The 19,566-nt window shown below is 36.1% G+C and overlaps 1 protein-coding gene across 2 annotated transcripts in view; it reads left to right on the top strand.

Moving 5' to 3' along the window:
- Positions 1-19,566, top strand: part of PTPN13 (protein tyrosine phosphatase non-receptor type 13) — a gene marked incomplete at its 5' end in the record, with an annotated part of 165,821 nt that overhangs the window by 103,760 nt on the left and 42,495 nt on the right. Inside the window, 15 exons of one of the 2 annotated variants that reach the window (XM_079712031.1) lie at positions 2,899-2,988; positions 3,538-3,645; positions 3,826-3,957; positions 5,336-5,799; positions 6,819-6,950; positions 8,471-8,564; positions 11,047-11,132; positions 11,832-11,994; positions 13,352-13,566; positions 13,681-13,779; positions 15,173-15,537; positions 16,697-16,877; positions 18,128-18,286; positions 18,796-18,967; positions 19,069-19,279. In XM_079712031.1, coding sequence (XP_079568157.1) covers positions 2,899-2,988; positions 3,538-3,645; positions 3,826-3,957; positions 5,336-5,799; positions 6,819-6,950; positions 8,471-8,564; positions 11,047-11,132; positions 11,832-11,994; positions 13,352-13,566; positions 13,681-13,779; positions 15,173-15,537; positions 16,697-16,877; positions 18,128-18,286; positions 18,796-18,967; positions 19,069-19,279 — 2,671 coding nt within the window. Of the gene's footprint in view, positions 1-2,898; positions 2,989-3,537; positions 3,646-3,825; positions 3,958-5,335; positions 5,800-6,818; positions 6,966-8,470; positions 8,565-11,046; positions 11,133-11,831; positions 11,995-13,351; positions 13,567-13,680; positions 13,780-15,172; positions 15,538-16,696; positions 16,878-18,127; positions 18,287-18,795; positions 18,968-19,068; positions 19,280-19,566 lie in introns of both variants that reach the window. The other variant, XM_079712030.1, reaches the window with a different exon arrangement.

Below are 19,566 nucleotides of genomic sequence, written 5' to 3'. Positions count from 1 at the left end.
TTTCTGGCAAGAAGAAACCTTTCCTCTCTTACAGCTGACTCATGCCTTCATAATACAACTATTTCTCTGAGGTCTTAACATTCTATTTATCAATCAGACTAAATCTTTGCTCTTCTAGCCTGATCTGATTGCGCTTACATTTATTATGCTAGCAGCTTTCATATTATCTCTTTTTATTTTCCCCAATTGCCTAATGTGAGACTTTCACAGGAAAATTATTCAGCAAACATCTGAAAGGTGAAAGTATAATTGAATGAATTAATATTCATATCTCACTGATGAGTCCTTGAAAACAGAGAGCCTAATCTATTACTTCTAGTTAGAGAAATAAATAACGTAAAAACATTGCACATTTTGTGTGTGTGGGTCTATACACATATTCCAATATTGTTTCCCTGGGAAATGTTTTAATATACATATACACATATACATTTATTAGCCAAATAAATAACCAATCTTGTTAGTACATATGTTGGAAATGAAAATAAATGGCATTTTTATTCTTTGAATCAATACCTTTGACTTGTAACAGATACTCCTTAGGAACATTCAGAATATTGATCACTTTTATAATTGAAGGCAGAAACACTCTGTCTAAAACAAATGGAGTCTGTCTTCAGAATGGTGATAAAAGTTTACATTTAATACCTAACATGACCTCATCCCTTATTTGTTTTATGGGTTCATTCTGTTGTATTTTTTCTTTGGTTCTAGCTGAAAATTAGACCTAATTGTCTATTTTAAGCTAAAAGTATCTTGGATACCTAGATAATATTAAGTTAGGCAATAACTAATTCATGAACTTTATGCTTGTTTGTATAAACCAAATATATAAGGCTCTTCACACCATTGTCCAGTGATCTTTTTTTTTGGAATCTCGTTAATTAATTAGAAATGCTGAACTACTACCGCTCCTATTGATTATAACTAAGTTTATAACTAAGTTTTGGTCAAAAAGAAATGAGAATAGGGGCGTGTATACTACAGGGAGCTAGTAAACTTGCACTAGTACTTGGTATTTAAGGGACAAGATTAATTGACCCCAGAGAGCAAATGGTTGTTATTGTTTTCTGAAATTAATGGAGTTTATTTCTAGAATATGAAGTATCACATTTTCATCATTTAAATATGTTGTGTAACAGAGTTACTATTTATAACATATTAATACAATTTTAAATCCATGGGTAGTCATATGTTGGCAGATAATCTCTAGTTTTCAAAAAGCTTCAATATGCTTAAGAACTATGTAGAGGTGAATTTGCAGATTTAGTTTAAACAAATATCTTTCTGAGTGTGTTGAACTCATTTACCACCACCTCACACACAGACCAGTGTAAACTATTAAATTACAGGTGATGTTAAGAAGTGTATTAATTTACTAGAGCTGCCATAACAAGATCCCACAGATTGGGTGCCTTAAACAACATAAATTTATGTTCTCACAGTTCTGGAGGCTAGAAGTCTGAGATCAAGGTGTCAACAGCATTGATTTCTTCCGAGACCCCTCTCCTTGGTTTTGTCGGTGGAGCTATTCCTCTTTCTTCACATAGTCTTCCCTCTGTGCACACACACGTCTGTATCCAAATTCCTTCTTATAAGGATATCAGTCATATTGGATTAGGCCACCCTAAAGACCTCATTTTAACTTATCTTTTTAAAAACCTATCTCCAAATATGGTTAACTTCTGAGGTACTAGGAGTTAGGGTTTCAACATATTTATTTGGAGGAAAGGGAGGAGCAACACATTTCAGCCCATAACAAGAAGGGTGTGTATGTGTGTGTTTTCACATGCTCTAATTATTAAGTAAATGAACTAATTTTATTAAGATGACAATTAAGTGGTATATTTATTGGTTTAATTTATGAGATATTTGTGAATGATCAGCTTACTTTAAAAAAAAACCCAAGTAGAAATAAGAAAAAGTAAATTTTAGTTCTGAGGCCAACATTCACTCAATGTATTTAGCTAGCATTTATCAAATACTTAAGGCATTTTGCTGGCCAGTGATACTAGCTGATAATGTTGAGCAAGTCATGAACTATTAGTCCTCATCTGCAAAACAATGATTAGAAATCTCTTTGCTTACCTCGTGAGATTGTTCCACAAATAAAATAAGAAACGGAAGTCCTTTGAGAATGTGCCAGCCAAGTCATTATTAATGGGATTTAAAAGAATAAATCCTCTTTCTTCGTGTTGCTCTTTTACCCTAGAACTTACATGAATGTTTTACACATTATAAGTAGAAATGCCAACCACTTATTAGTGGGAAATTCTTTTTTTTTTTTTTTTTTTTTTTTTGCGGTACGCGGGCCTCTCACTGCTGTGGCCTCTCCCGTTGCGGAGCACAGGCTCCGGATGCGCAGGCTTAGCGGCCATGGCTCACGGGCCCAGCTGCTCCGCGGCATGTGGGATCTTCCCGGACCGGGGCATGAACCTGTGTCCCCTGCATCGGCAGGCGGACTCTCAACCACTGCGCCACCAGGGAAGCCCGGGAAATTCTTAACATATTGAGCAGTATCAAATTCAGGAAGTCACCTGTCATATAACAGAAAGACATGAAGTCTGACAACCTAAGTTGAAGGTTCACCTCTTGCCTGTACTAGCTGAGTAAACCTGCTCAAATCATTTCACCTCTTGAGATCTATTTATGCATTTGTAACTGAAATATATCAATACATATTTCACAGGGAACCATGTATAAGGAATAAATGTGATAGCATAATCATTTGGTAAACTATAACTCACTATCAACATATAAGATAATGGCATATTATTTAAAATATGATTTTAAAGTGACCGAGCAATCTGTTAGTGAGCTTTATTTAAATCAAAACAAGCGGTCTAATGCCCAAGCATGTTATGTTTATTTTATCTTAAAATTATGCATTTCCAATAGATGTGCTGCACAAAAGATGGAGCATAGTATCTTCACCAGAAAGGGAGATCACCCTGGTTAACCTGAAAAAAGATACAAAGTATGGCTTAGGTAAGTCACTGAGATTCTTAAAGGTCTGTGAAATTCAAAGAGAAAAAGTCAGTTGCATAGCATTGGCATTGAGGCCCCAGCCCACTTCTGCCTACCTGCATCCCCTTTACCCAACCTGCCCAGTCAGGAAATGTCAAAGATGAAATGCTTACAAGCAATATTTCCACCAAATTTAAGTCCCATCTCACATGTGTTACCTATTAAATCATATTTGATATGAGACTCTACACTTCTATGTGTCACGCAGGCTAATCATTAGTCCTTGAAAGCACCAGTATCATGAAGATCCTTTTATTTTTATTTCGACTTATTTTTTATTGAGATATAGTTGATTTATAATATCATAAGTTTCAGGTGTACAACATAGTGATTCACAATTTTTAAAGGTTATACTCCATTTATAGTTATAAAATATTGGCTATACTCCTGTGCTATATAATATATTCTTGTAGCTTATTTATTTTATACATAGTAGTTTGTACCTCTTAATCCCCTACCCGTATCTTGCCTCTCCCCATGAAGATCTTTTTAACATGTGCTATTTCACAGGATTTCAAATTATTGGTGGAGAAAAAATGGGAAGACTGGATCTAGGTATATTTATTAGTTCAATTACCCCTGGAGGACCAGCTGACTTGGATGGATGCTTAAAGCCAGGTATTTATTTTTAGGTAATTTAGGTAATTTCCTAAGTACTTAACTGACGGGCATGAATTTGCACAGATGGCAAAAGTAGAACTTAGGCAAAACAAAAATAATGAGGGGCAGGTAGCATTTCTAAGATATAGCATGAATTTCTCTTTGATATAGAAAATACTGGATTGTCTATTTTTACAGGAGACCGTTTGATATCTGTGAATAGTGTGAGTCTGGAGGGGGTCAGCCACCATGCTGCAATTGAAATTCTGCAAAATGCACCTGAAGACGTGACACTTGTTATCTCTCAGCCAAAAGAAAAGATATCCAAAGGTAATGTTGTGAATGTCTCTTAGCTGTGTGTTCTGCTTCACTTTCCACAAAAATTTCAATACGTGGAACATTAAATTAGATTTAAATTTATTTCCTTTCTGGAAATTTAATATGTGTAGTTCTGATTGCTTTAATTTTATGCATCAGTATAACTTTTTCATTCATCACTTCTAAGATTTTCTGTCTTATTCCTCTTTAGTAATACATGCATAAAAATGGATTTGTTGGCAAAATCAATATCACTTAATTAAATTCTGAGTACTCGGTGTGTTCCATCACTTCATAGGCCAAATCAGAAATAAAATTCTTAATCATTGCCTAATTAATATAGTTCTATAACAGTTACCTATGAAGTCCTGTCGTGAACCCGATTATAAAAGGAAAAGGATACCAACACACCAGAAATGTAGAAGCAAGACCGTATCATTTTGTCTCATAATCCCTGCCATTAGCATGTTGTGACAAAAAAGGCACTTGACAGTGATCAGATGACTTGAGTTCAAGCCATACCTGAGCCACTTATTAGCTGTGTGACTTAAATCCTCTTGAGCTATGGTTGTTTTTCTTTCTTTAAAGCGGATACAGTGACCTGGCCCTGCCTTGTCTGTCTTGCACAGAGTTGTCACGAGGATCAAGTGGTGGGGCAGTGTTAGAAAGCAGCACACACAGCACGTGCAGTGAGCAATGGGAAGGTCTCTGAGTCCGGGGCAGATTCTGTCTCACTGCTTAACACTGTATACTTCTTACTGAGTTTTAGGAATTCTTTGTATATTATTTAAGTTTTCCTTGATTTTGCTTGCCATGTAAGACTTTTCATTTCTAATAAACTTGCATCTGTAATTCTTTTACGCATGTCACCTGTGGATTGTGTCTTAGGAAAGCTTTCGTAAGTGGCTTTTTGAAAGAACTATGTATGTAAGGAATTTGGAGTTGCCTTCCTTGATAATTACTTGGAGTCCAAAAAATGCAGTCTGATAGGACAATATAAAACAAGTAAATATATAACCATTAAATAAGGATCAAGGATTTTTGGAGACTCAAGTTACCTCTAGTTAGGGAATTGAGAAAGTCTTCACAGGGGAGACTCACTAGAAATAGGTCTTGGAGAATGGAAATGAGGAGTTTAGGCAAAGGGGGTCCACATTTGCATAGAAGCTGCGGAAAGAAAGACCCAAAGAGGAAGCAAAGGAAACAGAAAGCATCTGCTACATTTGCTGAGTCCTTGTCATGTTTCCAAGCCCTGGCTCAGGTGTTGTACGTGTGTTATCCTGTGTAAAATCCTCCCAACAATCACCAGGGAACATTGTGCATGTATGTAAGCATAAACGTGTCACTAACCTGTTATCCTCATTGACGGATTTTGACTTTGACTTTTCAGTGCCTTCTACTCCTGTGCACATTGGCATTGGCATGAAAAACTACATGAAGAAAGCTTCCTACGTTCAAGACAGTGCTGTAAATTCTTCTGAGGATCACGGCTGCCCACGTGGCACCCCAAGGCACATCGCAGATAGCTCATTTGGGCTGTCTGGGGGCCTGCGGGAGGGAAGCCTGAGTTCTCAAGATTCCAGGACTGAGAGTGCCAGCTTGTCCCAGAGCCAGGTCAATGGTTTCTTTGTCAGCCATGTAGGTGACCAAAGCTGGCAGGAATCACAGCACGGCAGCCCTTCCCCATCTGTGATATCCAAAGCCACTGAGAAAAAGGAGACTTCTACTGACAGTAACCAAAACAAAGCTAAAAAAGCAGGCATGTATGATGCAACAGATTACTCTGACCGTGGAGAATCAGACATGGATGAAGCCACTTATTCCAGCAGTCGGGATCATCAAACACCAAAAAAGGCATTGTTTAATTTGAATCTTTGTTTTTTTCACTTAACAAAGCAAACAACAGCAAATATATTACAGAGCACAATAATCTACTATAAACTGAGTACATTGCTCTGGAAAGGAGAAATAGTTTATATATTATGCTACTAACTGCTACTGCATTTGATGCTAACTTTCAGAGAAATTAGCAGCTTTGAATACTAACTCCAAAATGGCTGTCATTCTGGGAACTTGCTACGTGATTACACAAAGGAATGAATAATCAGATTATGATTGTTTTCTATAAATTGTTTATCTCTTGATATTTATATTAATAAGAGAATTTAATATCTGAAAAAATTGTTCCTAAATAGTTCATATAATGGACAGTTGACTTTACTACTGATAGCCTAATTTATTCTGAAGTTCTGAATGTATGATAATAATAGCAACAAAATAGAACATTGTTCATTTCCTAGAAATTTTAGAAATGATATTAATTTATACTCATATTCACAAGCGGGTTCAGAAAAGAACCTTAAGCCCTTTGTTCATTGAAAAACATTCCTCGTAAGAGAGTTATGTCCTTATAAACTGGGCTTAGCTGTTGTGTCTGTGTTTATAGCGGATTTGTAAACATTAGCAAAGTAAACATGAGGCCTCCTCATCTTAAAGGCCCAAGTTAAAAGCTACTGCTTGATATGTATTGTTTTTTAAATGAAATGGAAATACTTTCTAAATTTGAGTGTATAAAAAGCATTGGATAAGGATTATGTAAAAGCCAGGTTTGAATTGGGTTCTGGCTTCCCTCTGCCATATCTGTTTGACCTGAAGAAAGCCCTTTAATCTCTAGACCTCAATTTCCTCAACCATAAACTATGAAGGCATTGGATTAGTTGATCCCTAAGATCTCTTCCAAACTTCATGATCTTCAGATCTACTCTGTCCCTTAATGTCTTACTTTTTCTTAATTTTTTTAAAAAAACACATATTGATCTTCCATTCGGTTTGACTCTAACAAGAAATCCTTTTGTTTGTTTTTCTTTGTTAAGGAATCTTCCTCCTCAATGAATACATCCAACAAAATGAATTTTAAAACTTTTCCTTCATCACCTCCTAAACCTGGAGATACCTTTGAGGTTGAACTGGCTAAAAATGAAAACAGCTTGGGGATAAGTGTCACGGTACTGTTTGACAAGGTTTTCAAATGTTTTCTCTTCTCCATTTCCAGCAGCCTACTGTATGTCAATTTATTAATTGAATTATTTTGCTTCAAAAGGGAAACTTGTCAAATATTTCCAAAATTAAAAATTGAATTATATCTTAAGGCTTCTTTTAAAAAACTTGAGTGTGCTACTCACTTTTTCCTGTGGTTTAAAAGAAATTAGACAAATGCTGTTTTCCCCCATAGATCTCATACTTGCTTAATCTGAATACAAGACTTGAAAAATATAAAATTATGTTCTGTTTGTTAATAAGTAACATACTTATTAACAAATAAGTATGTTTTGTATACATTTGACATCTTCTGCATTAGCATGGAATAATACATTTTAACCTACATTATAAATAAGTAAAGTCTAATAAATATTTATATGGCCTTTCGCTTCATAATACATCTTAAAATGTAAATATGATTAGTATCTTAATATTAGAAGTTCCCAAGAATATATGTAGTACTTTTAAAGTAGTTAAAATATGAGCATAGGCTATTTGATGAAATTACTTTAGAATTATATTAATGAATACACTGTACCCTAAGTGTAACATTATCATTTATGACATTTGAAGGATATCGTTAGTCATGAAAAGCCATTTAGAAGTAAGGTAGAAATAGCACTCTTAACATATAGAGATCAAAAAGCAAACCTACTTTTCTTTCAGTTTTTTTTTTTTTTTTTTTTGTGGTACGCGGGCCTCTCACTGTTGTGGCCTCTCCCGTTGCGGAGCACAGGCTCCGGACGCACAAGGCTCAGCGGCCATGGCTCACGGACCCAGCCACTCCGCGGCATGTGGGATCTTCCCAGACCGGGACACGAACCCGTGTCCCCTGCATCGGCAGGCGGACTCTCAACCACTGCGCCACCAGGGAAGCCCTCTTTCAGTTTTAATAATACCGTAACCCTTTCCCCCTTGTTCGTAACTTCTTTGGAATTTTATTATCTTCCTATTGTGAAGGGAAATAAAAGCTGAATATCCACAAGAGATGGAGAATCTACCCATTAGATCTCATCTACACTGTAACAAAACTTCTATACCAACATCTTTTAAAATGAAAAGAAAATTTTCCCTTGACTCATGAGATTTGCTTTCAGATTAGCAAATATGATCTGAAGTATATTATTCCATATGCTGTTTTTTCTGACAGTTATATTCTCACACTAATTTTGCATGGATGGATTTTTGCTTGCTGCTTGTGCGTAATGCATGGTATAGACTTATAAAAGGAAGAGCAACTCCTCATATAGTCAAGACCTGGCATGTTGTTATTTTCTGAATAAAGAATTTTTCTAAAAAAGTAACTGCTTTAACATTTGGAAAACTTACTAGAAATATTCTTGGGTATTGAAGTAATTGCATGTGCTGATGTGATGCTGCTGCTTTGGCTGATGAATTGAATGCTTTCTATGTCTCAGATTTGAAAGATAGAGTGGGAAATTTTTCATATTACAAAATGCTATTTTATTTGCCTTTGTCTGCTTAGGGAGGTGTGAATACCAGTGTCAGACATGGTGGCATTTACGTGAAAGCTGTTATTCCCAAGGGAGCAGCAGAGTCTGATGGCAGAATTCACAAAGGTAGAGTGTTTATGTGTATGGGAATTACATATAGGATTATCACTTCAACAAATAAAGAAGAAATTGGAAAGTTGATACAGACGTTCAAATTATTCATAATATGAAATAAGAACATATCAATTATTTTAAGACTATGGCATTAAAAAATTCCTTGATATAATTCAAAAAAAAATTTTTTGGAGTATAATTGCTTTACAATGTTGTGTTAGTTTCTGCTGTAGAACAAAGTGAATCAGCTACATGTATACATATATCCCCTCCCTCTTGAGCCTCCCTCCCAACACCAACCCCCACCCCCACCCCCACCCATATCCCACCCCTCTAGGTCATCACAGAGCACTGAGCTGAGCTCCCTGTGCTATACGGAGCTGTAGCAGCAGCTTCCCACTAGCTATCTGTTTTACACATGGTAGTGTATATATGTCAGTGCTACTCTCTCAATTCGTCCCACCCTCCCCTGCCCGCGCTGTGTCCACAAGTCTGTTCTCTACATCTGCGTCTCTTTTCCTGCCTTGCAAATAGGTTCATCAGTACCATTTTTCTAGATTCCATATATATGTGTTAATATATGATATTTGTTTTTCTCTTTCTGACTTACTTCACTCTGTATGACAGACTGACTCTAGGGCCATCCACATCACTACAAATCACCCAGTTTCGTTCCTTTTTATGGCTGAGTAATCTTCCATTGGATATATGTACCACATCTTCTTTATCCATTCATCTGTCGATGGACATTTAGCTTGCTTCCATGTCCTGGCTATTGTAAATAGTGCTGCAGTGAACATTGGGTACATGTATCTTTTTGAATTCTGTTTTTCTCAGGGTTTGTGCCCAGTAGTGGGATTGCTGGGTCATATAGTAGTTCTATTTTTAGTTTTTGTTTTTTGTTGGGTTTTTTTTTAACACCTTTATAGGAGTATAATTGCTTTACAGTGGTGTGTTAGTTTTTGCTTTATAACAAAGTGAATCAGTTATACGTATACATATATCCCCACATCCCCTCCCTCTTGCATCTCCCTCCCACTCTCCCTATCCCACCCCTCTAGATGGTCACAAAGCACCGAGCTGATCTCCCTGTGCTATGTGGCTGCTTCCCACTAGCTATCTGTTTTACATTTGGTAGTGTATATGTGTCCATGCCGCTCTCTCACTTCGTCCCAGCTTACCCTTCTCCCTCCCTGTGTCCTCAAGTCCATTCTCTACGTCTGCGTCTTTATTCCTGTCCAGCCCCTAGGTTCTTCAGAACCTTTTTTTTTTTTAGATTCCATATATAGGTCCATCCACCTCACTACTAATAACTCAATTTTGTTTCTTTTTATAGCTGAGTAATATTTCACTGTATATATGTGCCACATCTTCTTTACCCCTTCATCTGTTGATGGACACTTAGGTTGCTTCCATGTCCTGGCTATTGTAAATAGTGCTGCAGTGAACATTGTGGTACATGACTTTTTGAATTATGGTTTTCTCAGGGTATATGCCCAGTAGTGGGATTGCTGGGTCGTATGGTAGTTCTATTTTTGTTTTTTAAGGAATCTCCATATTGTTCTCCAAAGCAGCTGTACCAATGACATTCCCACCAACAATACAAGAGGGTTCCCCTTTCTCCACACCCTCTCCAGCATTTATTGCTTGTAGATTTTTTGTTGATGGCTATTCTGACCATTGTAAGGTGATACCTCATTGTGGTTTTGATTTTCATTTCTGTAATAATTAGTGGTGTTGAGCATCTTTTCATGTGTTTGTTGGCAATCTGTGTGTCTTCTTTGGAGAAATGTCTGTTTAGGTCTTCCGCCCGTTTTTGGATTGGGTTGTTTGTTTTTTTGATGTTGAGCTGCATAAGCTGCTTGTATATTTTGGAGATTAATCCTTTGTCAGTTGCTTTGTTTGCAAATATTTTCTCCCATTCTGTGGGTTGTCTTTTGGTCTTGCTTATGGTTTCCTTTGCTGTGCAAAAGCTTTTAAGTTTAATTAGGTCCCATTTATTTATTTTTGCTTTTATTTTTGTTACTCTAGGAGGTGGGCCAAAAACTCTTATTTTAAGCTTATTCTCTCATATCAGAAAATATCTTGACAGTGTTTTAGTTCATGTTTTGTATTGTTACTTTCTAAGAAGCAAATTGCCAGAGATTGCAAAAGGGATAGTGCCCTTGCAAAAACACTGACATCTGCATTTCTAATAAGAACTAACTAGGTTTGTTCTCCCCAGTCTCTCTACATTTGTAGTTCAGTTTATCTTTTTTCCCTAATTTAAACTGATTTTATAATATATACAATATCCTGTTCTAAAATGATTAGCCATAGAATTGAGAAAGGAATTAAGTACATGTTAAAGAAACTCTGTGACACAGTTTTGTCCAGAATTTGTCTGAGTCTCTCCTCAAGCAATTAGTATAAAACGAGACCATATGGTATTAAAGAACATGTAGAATCTTTATTTTATGATTTGCTTCTTTCAACATTACTGCCTAATTTGTAGGTGATCGTGTCCTAGCTGTCAATGGAGTTAGTCTGGAAGGAGCTACTCATAAGCAAGCTGTGGAGACACTGAGAAATACAGGACAGGTAATAGATCATTATACCAACCTTTTCTAGATACCATAAAACATAATAATGTGTGAATAATACCAATTTCACTGAGATCTCCAAATTTATTAGTCAAGAAACAAAGCCTTATTCGTGTAAACATGCTTGTATTTTTCCCTCCAAACTGGGAAGCAAGTATTATGATGAGGATTTTTATTTAGGAAGCTGGCTTTCTCTATCACATTTAGCCCTTATATTACCAGAGATCTGACAGGAGGAAGGAGGCAGATTGCATTAAAATTTTTTTCATAAACATCTACAAATATCTAGCGATTTTCACTTCTAGTTATTTCAGCCCAGAGGTTAAATTCACATTGGTCTAATACATTTTGAGTCAGGGAGTTTACCAAATGACTTATAAAGATCTTTATATTATTAGGTTAGTGGTGATTTTATTTTAATACCTGAATTTTCTATAACATGTTTATATTATTTTTATAATAGAATTTTTTTCTTTCTAATAGTTTATCTTTTTTTACAGTTTTCAAAACCTTGATTTTGAAATTTTCAGTCCCTTGCTTTTTCCCTCTATTTTTTTCTCCCTCTACTTGTATTTTGGTAGACCAGGTAGTTACTTTAAATCATTTTATACCATCAACTATACAAAGTCCTGAAAACTTACCTACTTTCTTATAAAACTTTCTTCTTAGTTAATGAAGTACTGTTCTGTTTGTCCAGGTGGTTCATCTGTTGTTAGAAAAGGGACAGTCTCCAGCATCCAAAGAACATGTCCCTGTAACCCCACAGTGTACCCTCTCAGATCCAGATGCCCAAGGTCAAGCCCCAGAAAAAATGATGAAGAAAATGACTCACGTCAAAGACTACAGCTTTGTTACTGAAGGTCAGACCTTGGGAGACTGTCACCTCACATTAAACTTATTCCTGGATTATCTAAAATGTGATTTTTACATGTTGGATCACAATTCATACCTGGGTCTCTTTATTCTTGTCAAGTGTAAATAATAATCTGATGCAGCACTATACTAAATTAAAAAAAAAACAAAACAGACACGTTTATAGCTGTTGAAGTCTGAAAGGCTTTGGATGATGAAATCATGCACGAAGCAAATTATGGTCATTTAATAGTGCCTTAAATAGTTGTCAAATTCAAAATAAAATTTGTACAGGAAAAAGATAAATAATTGCTGAGAATGGCTTCAAACCCATATGAAACCTTGACTCTTACATTTTTTATATTTCTGTTTAATTGTATGGACTTGTGAAGCTAAGCCTGGGCAGAAATTCACTAACAGTTCCCAGATACTGGTTTTTCTTACAAACTTTGCTAGCCTTTGGACATACCACTAATTGGAAGTAAAATAAGGAAATTAAGACTGATGTGGTAGTGAGTTTTTCATAAGGCTAAATGTGTTCATAATACAGAAGTGCCCTCTGAGTCCATCTATCTTCCTTTTGAGGTTCTAAATGTCCTTTACTTTATAAATGGTGGTGGTGGTATATAGTCATTGTTTTGTCTTTATTTTAAATTTTTCTTTGATTATACAAATGTTAGCAACTCTGAATTATTCTCCAAAATAAAAAGAAAATATTAGCCCAACCTATATTATTTTTCCTGATTATGAAAATAAAATTAGTGTATCCACTTAATCTCACTGCTTTACATTCTTTATTTCTTCCATTACTCTTTCTCTAAATATGTTTTTCATGCTTTCCGGGTTATTGTTCTTTTAATTTCTTTTGTTGATGAGAATTTTATCACAATGCTTTGCAGTTTTCTGGATTAAATTGTGCCTCACCTAAATATTAGAAGGTCACCTCACTTGCCCTTAACCCTTCTCTATCATCTGTTTTGCTCTTCTTACCATCTCTTTCCCATTGTATACCTGAATTTCTCTTATTCTTCTCCTTTCTTGTTTTTCTCCCTCTTTTTCTCTGTCATTGTACAGTTTTATAAAACATATGGAATTAAAACATAGTTTCATTTTCAGAACCCTTATTTCAGAACCCACTTTTCTGTTCAAACAGCATATTAGTTCATGCAGCTTAAGTTTTCTTAATAATAGAGAGTGTGAAATAGGATTTAAATATAGAATAAGCATACAATAATTGCATATAAAGCTGTAAATATGGTGGAAATGGGCTTTTTAAAATGTATCAAAAGTATATATGTTTATATGTTCATATGTGTACACAGCCTGTTAAGAATATTTACTTTCTTTATATTTTTTTTTCTCCAGAGAATACATTTGAGGTGAAATTGTTTAAAAATAGCTCAGGCCTAGGGTTCAGTTTTTCTCGAGAAGATAATCTTATACCCGAGCAAATGAACATCAGCATAGTAAGGGTTAAAAAGCTCTTTCCGGGACAGCCAGCAGCAGAAAGTGGACAAATTGATGTGGGAGATGTTATCTTGAAAGTGAATGGAGTCTCTTTGAAAGGACTGTCTCAGCAGGTGAGTCCCCAGCATGTGGAGTGCAGCATTTTTAATGAGTCGTATTGGCTTTTCAGAATGATTTCATAATGCTGGTTTAACTGTATCTTCATTTCTCACTCATGGTACCCACAGGAAGTCATATCCACTCTCAGGGGAACATCTCCAGAAGTATCCTTGCTTCTCTGTAGACCACCACCTGGTGTGCTACCAGAAATCGACCCTGCTCCTTTGGTGAGACTTAGGAAAAGTAATTTCTATATTTACAGAGTATCAATTGAATGATTAATTCAGTTGTAGTGGTTTCATCATAGTTTGATCTCCTGGGTTTCATCCTAGTTACTTCTTTAGCTACGAGTATTATCTTGTGTGGGTCACATAATCTCTGAATGTAATCTATGTTTGTAATATAAAGTAATTTAGTTCACTTTCTCTTCTCTCCCTTCCAATTCTAAGATTCTAGGATTCTAGGATTTTAGGGATTTATTTCCCAAACATAAATAGAAAAAGACATAAAACACTGGTTACAAAAACCTTTTGTCCATTTCTTCATTGAACCAAATTTGGAAATGTAATCCTCATTCTGAGCTAGTTTAGATGAAAATGAGAATTATTTAAGATTTTTTGCCTTAACTTTTAATACTAGAAATCACATAGTAGGCAGTATGTTTGTCCATTTCCTTTCTTATGTTAAGGAATAGCTAAAGGATCCAAAATCTATTTTGGTGGTTATTTATACATTGCATACTGATAGGTGAGAATCCATACATAGATGGATAATAATCTAATTGAAAGACAGCCTCTGGCCTGTCTACTTAAAATAGTGCTCCGTTACCAATGAACATGATCCCTGTGTATGAAAGGCAGGAGTGTCTGGCCCCAGAAACTTTAACCCTTATATCCGGGAGAAAGAGGGAGTATTATAAGGACATTAACAGGAAAGTAACATTTCTGGAAGGTGCATTATAAATAGCATTTTAAGGGACTACATTGATTTTGGGAACCAGATAGGAAGAACTGAGTGGAAATTTCTTGAGTATGTAAATTGATACAATCTTTCTGGAAAGCAATCTGGAAGTATTTAACAAGGCCTTTAAAAACATCTTACATGCTGAATATAGAAAATTCTATTTCTGTTACAGGAAATTACAAGGAAATAATGAGAAACTCAGGTGAAAATCTACATACAAAGAAGTTCTAGATTTCTATTTATAGTGAAAAGCTAGAAACAACTCTGTATGCAATAAAAGAATTCTGAAATAAATTAAAGCTATAGCCATCTGTAAGATTATTATACCGTTTATGCAGTTGTTTTCAAAGCATATTTAAGGATCTCAGAAGATGCTCACGGTAGAAACCTAAATTTTGAAAGCAGGGTCCAAAGTGTGATATTAATATATACTGTAACTCTAATTATGAATGAAAGTATAAGTTGTACAATATTAACAGCTGTTACTTTTATATATGATTTTTTCTCTAATGAGCATAAATTACTTTTGTTATCAAAAAATGAATTGAATATTTTAATAGGAAATGCTTATGTTTAACAAGTTCATTTTCAACCAAATGAAAATATAAGTTAATATAAGTTGTCACACTATGATCTCTTTAAATGTGTCCATTACAGACCCCACTGCAGTCTCCAGCACAAGTACCTCCAAACAACAGTAAAGACCCTCTTCAGACAGCATGTGTGGAGCAAGGCACCAGCTCAGATGAAAATGAAATGTCTGACAAAAGCAAGAAACCATGCATATCCCCATCCAGGAGAGACAGTTATAGTGACAGTAGTGGGAGTGGAGAAGATGACTTAGTGAAAGCTCCAGCAAAGATACCAAATATGAGCTGGAGTTCAGCTTTGCATCAGACTCTAAGCAACATGGTGTCACAGGCACAAAGTCAACACGACGCACTCAAGAGTCAAGGAAATACCATTTGTACCATGTTTTACTACCCTCAGAAAACACCTAATAAGCCAGAACTTGAGGACAGGTATTGTCAATATTATGTGTAGCCCACAAAGCAGCTGGTTGGTGTTAGTAACAAGAGCAGCCACCTCCTTTTCTCTAAGAATGAAATGTGTCTATCTGTGAACCTCACAATCGTTAGGCAGAAGGTGACTCTATTGGATATCTAGCTATTGTGTCTGACAGTTTTAGTTAGCACACTCTCTACCCATTTGACCTGAGCCTTGCTGCTCTTTTGAGCATATTTACTAGTAATTAAGAAAGTTTTTTATATTTCACCATCATTCCTATTACTTATCAGAGGGAGAACAGACCTATTTCGATAGTGATGGGATAGAAGAGTAAGGAGTAGACATATAAAGGGAAGCGGTAGGGAGGAAGTGGGTAGAGAGTTTGCAAAAGGTAGGACATAAAAGAGTACCGAAGGGGGGGCCAGAAGAAATGATCGAAAGCATAGAGGAATACAAAGGGAAAGACTACATCTATACCTGTGAGAGTTATTCAGACATTTTATGGTTTAGCTGCAACTTTGGGTATATTCAGGTCCAACTATCTATATGTTCAAGTTTTTTTTGTTTGTTTTTTTCCTATTGTGTCATCCAAAATAACTACAAGAATAAGACTTACTCTTTTCTTATTTCTTCCTTTTTCTTATCTTGAAACACACATTAGGCTTCTGATAACATTAGCCTCAGCCTTGAATTAACAACTAGGAGTCAAAAGTATACCTATTTAGGGTTTCCCTGGTGGCGCAGTGGTTGAGAGTCCGCCTGCCGATGCAGGGGACATGGGTTCGTGCCCCGCTCCGGAAGGATCCCACATGCCGCGGAGCAGCTGGGCCCATGAGCCGTGGCCACTGAGCCTACGCATCTGGAGCCTGTGCTCCGCAACGGGAGAGGCCACAACAGTGAGAGGCCCGCACACCACAAAAAAAAAAAAAAAAGTATACCTATTTAACTTCTCTTACTGATTTATGCAGCTTAAAGAGGTAGAGAATAAGAATCAGTAATGTTAGCGTAGAACAGATGTGAAATAAATTCATAGTCCAGAATCAGACAAAAAGTAACTTAGGATCTCAATAAAAAGCGAACATAAATATTTGTTGAGCATTTTCTGTTTGTGGCACAAACTTACTATATTGACATTGCAATGTGTTTGAAAATAGTCTTACTTTGTCTCTGTAGTAATCCTTCCCCTCGACCAGCGGATGTAACTCCTGGGCAGAGTTGTCAATCTCAGTCAGCATCTGCTTCCACTAATGCAATGGATAAATATCATATATGTCACACTTCTGAGCCAACTAGACCGGAAAGCTTGACGTCTTTGAAAAATGACTTGGAAAACCACCTTGAAGACTTTGAACTGGTGAGTTATTTCCTTTGTATGAAGAAAATTCCATATTTTCTCAAGTAAAATGTAGTCCTCCACAGTTTCCCTTTAGGGAAAAGGCTGTCTTTTAGATTAGCCTCATATCTATGTCCAGTAAATAGATAACATATCTGGCTGGTATGTTTCTCTGCTGAGAATTAGGGAAAAAGGCAAAAAGACCTGGGTATAAATCCTGACTCTATCACTGACTTGCTGCAGTTTGGCAGGTGCCTATGGACAAATTACTTAATCCTCTGAGTCTTAGTAGTTTTAGCTCTAAAATGAGACTAGTGACCTCATAGTATTGTGGTGAGGATTAAATGAAATAACATATGTAGAGCACCTAGCACAGTTCCTGTTATTTCCCAAATTTTGATGAGTTACCTGTTTAATTTTTAATCAAGTTTGAATGTAATTTTATTCTCCTCCACACTGTTTTATGGGTGCCTAAATGGAATCCTTTTCTCTAGTAATAGCCCTAGAACTTCTAAAGCTACAAATTCAGTTTGGAAGCCAAATTTCCAAGAATAATATGCTTAACACTGATTCAAAATCACCCTTTTTCAATACTGTTTTTTTGTTGTTGTTACCTAAGTAATAAATATTTATTACAGGAAAATTAGAAAACAAAGATTAAAACCACCTATAATCTCACCACTCAAAAACCATAAACATTTTGGAGTTAATCTTTCCAGATACTTCATTTTCCTATAATTGCGTGTGTGTGTGTGTGTGTGTAGCACCTACATCTTCAATTTCATTCTCAGCAACAGAGTGAAAATAATCTTTGAACAATTTCCTTAGAAGTCTGTCATCATGCCTGTAAGCTGTAAGCAACCTTGTCTCAATTGAAATCTTAAAAAAAAATTATACAACTAAATACCTCAAGTTGTGGTATTAGTCACCCAGCCTTCATGTTTTTACCCCCCAAAAAACTTTTCTTTTGTTGCTCTTGGCATGGGTGTTTGTCTCTGTTTGTTCTGAAAATACAAGAATTGAAGCATGAGTAAGTTCTGTCTCAGCTATCTCTAGACAAGCACATAATGTTGAATTTAAACTCAACTCTTACATGGGCAGGGAGGCATTTTCTAGAATTGGACATACCTGGCTTCTTCACTTGGGCAAGTTAAGTAACCTTTTAAGGTTTAGTGTCCTCCTGTGTTAGTCAATGGAAATAATATTTGTCTTTCTCTTTGCCTTTACAGCAAAATAGACAACCTAAAAGAATCACTGTTTTCTTCCCTTAGGAGATAGAACTCCACATTACCCTAATTAAGTCGGAAAAAGGAAGCCTGGGTTTTACAGTAACCAAAGGCAATCAGAGTATTGGTTGTTATGTTCATGATGTCATTCAGGATCCAGCCAAAAGTGATGGAAGGCTAAGACCTGGGGACCGGCTCATAAAGGTGAGACATTTAAGCAGACTCTATTTGTGCAAATGTGGCCAAAGATCAATCCAGGGCTGAAGAAGGAAAAGCAAGAAGGTTGAGTTAATATAATACTCTATTTCACTGCTTGGTTTATGTTTTCCTTCTCCACCTCTTAAAAGTAAAGGCCTTTATATAGTAATAATTTGGAAAATGCTTAATCTCAGTTAAGGCATTAAACAAGCTATCTTGGGTCTCAGGGAGAGAAAGTTTCTTAAATTGCTATAAGAATAAATTTTCTGTATTAGCAAAGTAATGACATTTGTTAGGTATTTTACATTATTATTTCATTTATAATTACTTGGTCATTGTGTTCATGATTTCCACAGTAGAGGGGATTACCAATAAACTAGAGACCATTCTTTATTGTGAATCTCCTACTGGCTAAAATAAATTATATAAAAAGTTAGGGAAATTACTGTATTTTGTTGGCAACTTCTGTGTTCCAGTAATTGTAATCCTACTTTGCCCCATTCTCATCTTTATAGGTTAATGATACAGATGTTACAAAAATGACTCACACAGATGCAGTGAATCTACTCCGAGCTGCGCCCAAAACGGTCAGATTAGTTCTTGGCCGAGTTCTAGAATTACCCAGGATGCCAGTGCTGCCTGATTTGCTACCTGACATTACATTTACATGCAACAAAGAGGAGCTGGGTAATGCAAATTCAAGCTGTGTGCAGTGTGATTTTTCTTGGCTAGATTAAGAGTAAGTACTGTTAAGACTAAGGAAACAAATATTTTTCTGTTCCCTGAAGGTTTTTCCTTATCTGGAGGTCACGACAGCCTTCATCAAGTGTTATATGTTAGTGATATCAATCCGAGGTCAGCTGCAGCCACTGAGGGTAATCTCCAGCTCTTAGACATCATCCACTATGTGAACGGAGTCAGCACACAAGGAATGACTTTGGAAGAAGCTAAGAGAGCATTAGACATGTCACTTCCTTCAGTGATGCTGAAAGCAACAAGGTACTCTGCAATTATTCACGGATTTTGTTTATGTGTGCACATGCATTTCAGGCCATTAAAAGATACTAGGTTTTCTTAAAGAGATTCCTGAATTAGTAATTCACAGACTAAGTGAATGGGGGTTAGTAATTTATGTGTTTCCTTCATAGTAGTCAAATGTCTGTGCCAGTTTTCATGCTTCGCACCTGCATCCCACACTATCCAGGACAATCCTCAAACAGGTCTCTCCAATCACTGTAGTAAAGCAAGGGCTGTGTGCTGATTGCCTTAGACCTAAATTAAGACCA

This window comes from Hyperoodon ampullatus, assembly GCF_949752795.1.
Source record: "Hyperoodon ampullatus genome assembly, chromosome: 1".
Classification (NCBI taxonomy): Eukaryota; Metazoa; Chordata; class Mammalia; order Artiodactyla; family Ziphiidae; genus Hyperoodon; species Hyperoodon ampullatus.
The sequence above is the reverse complement of the archived record's forward strand: the minus strand, read 5'-3'. Positions and strand labels throughout refer to the sequence as shown.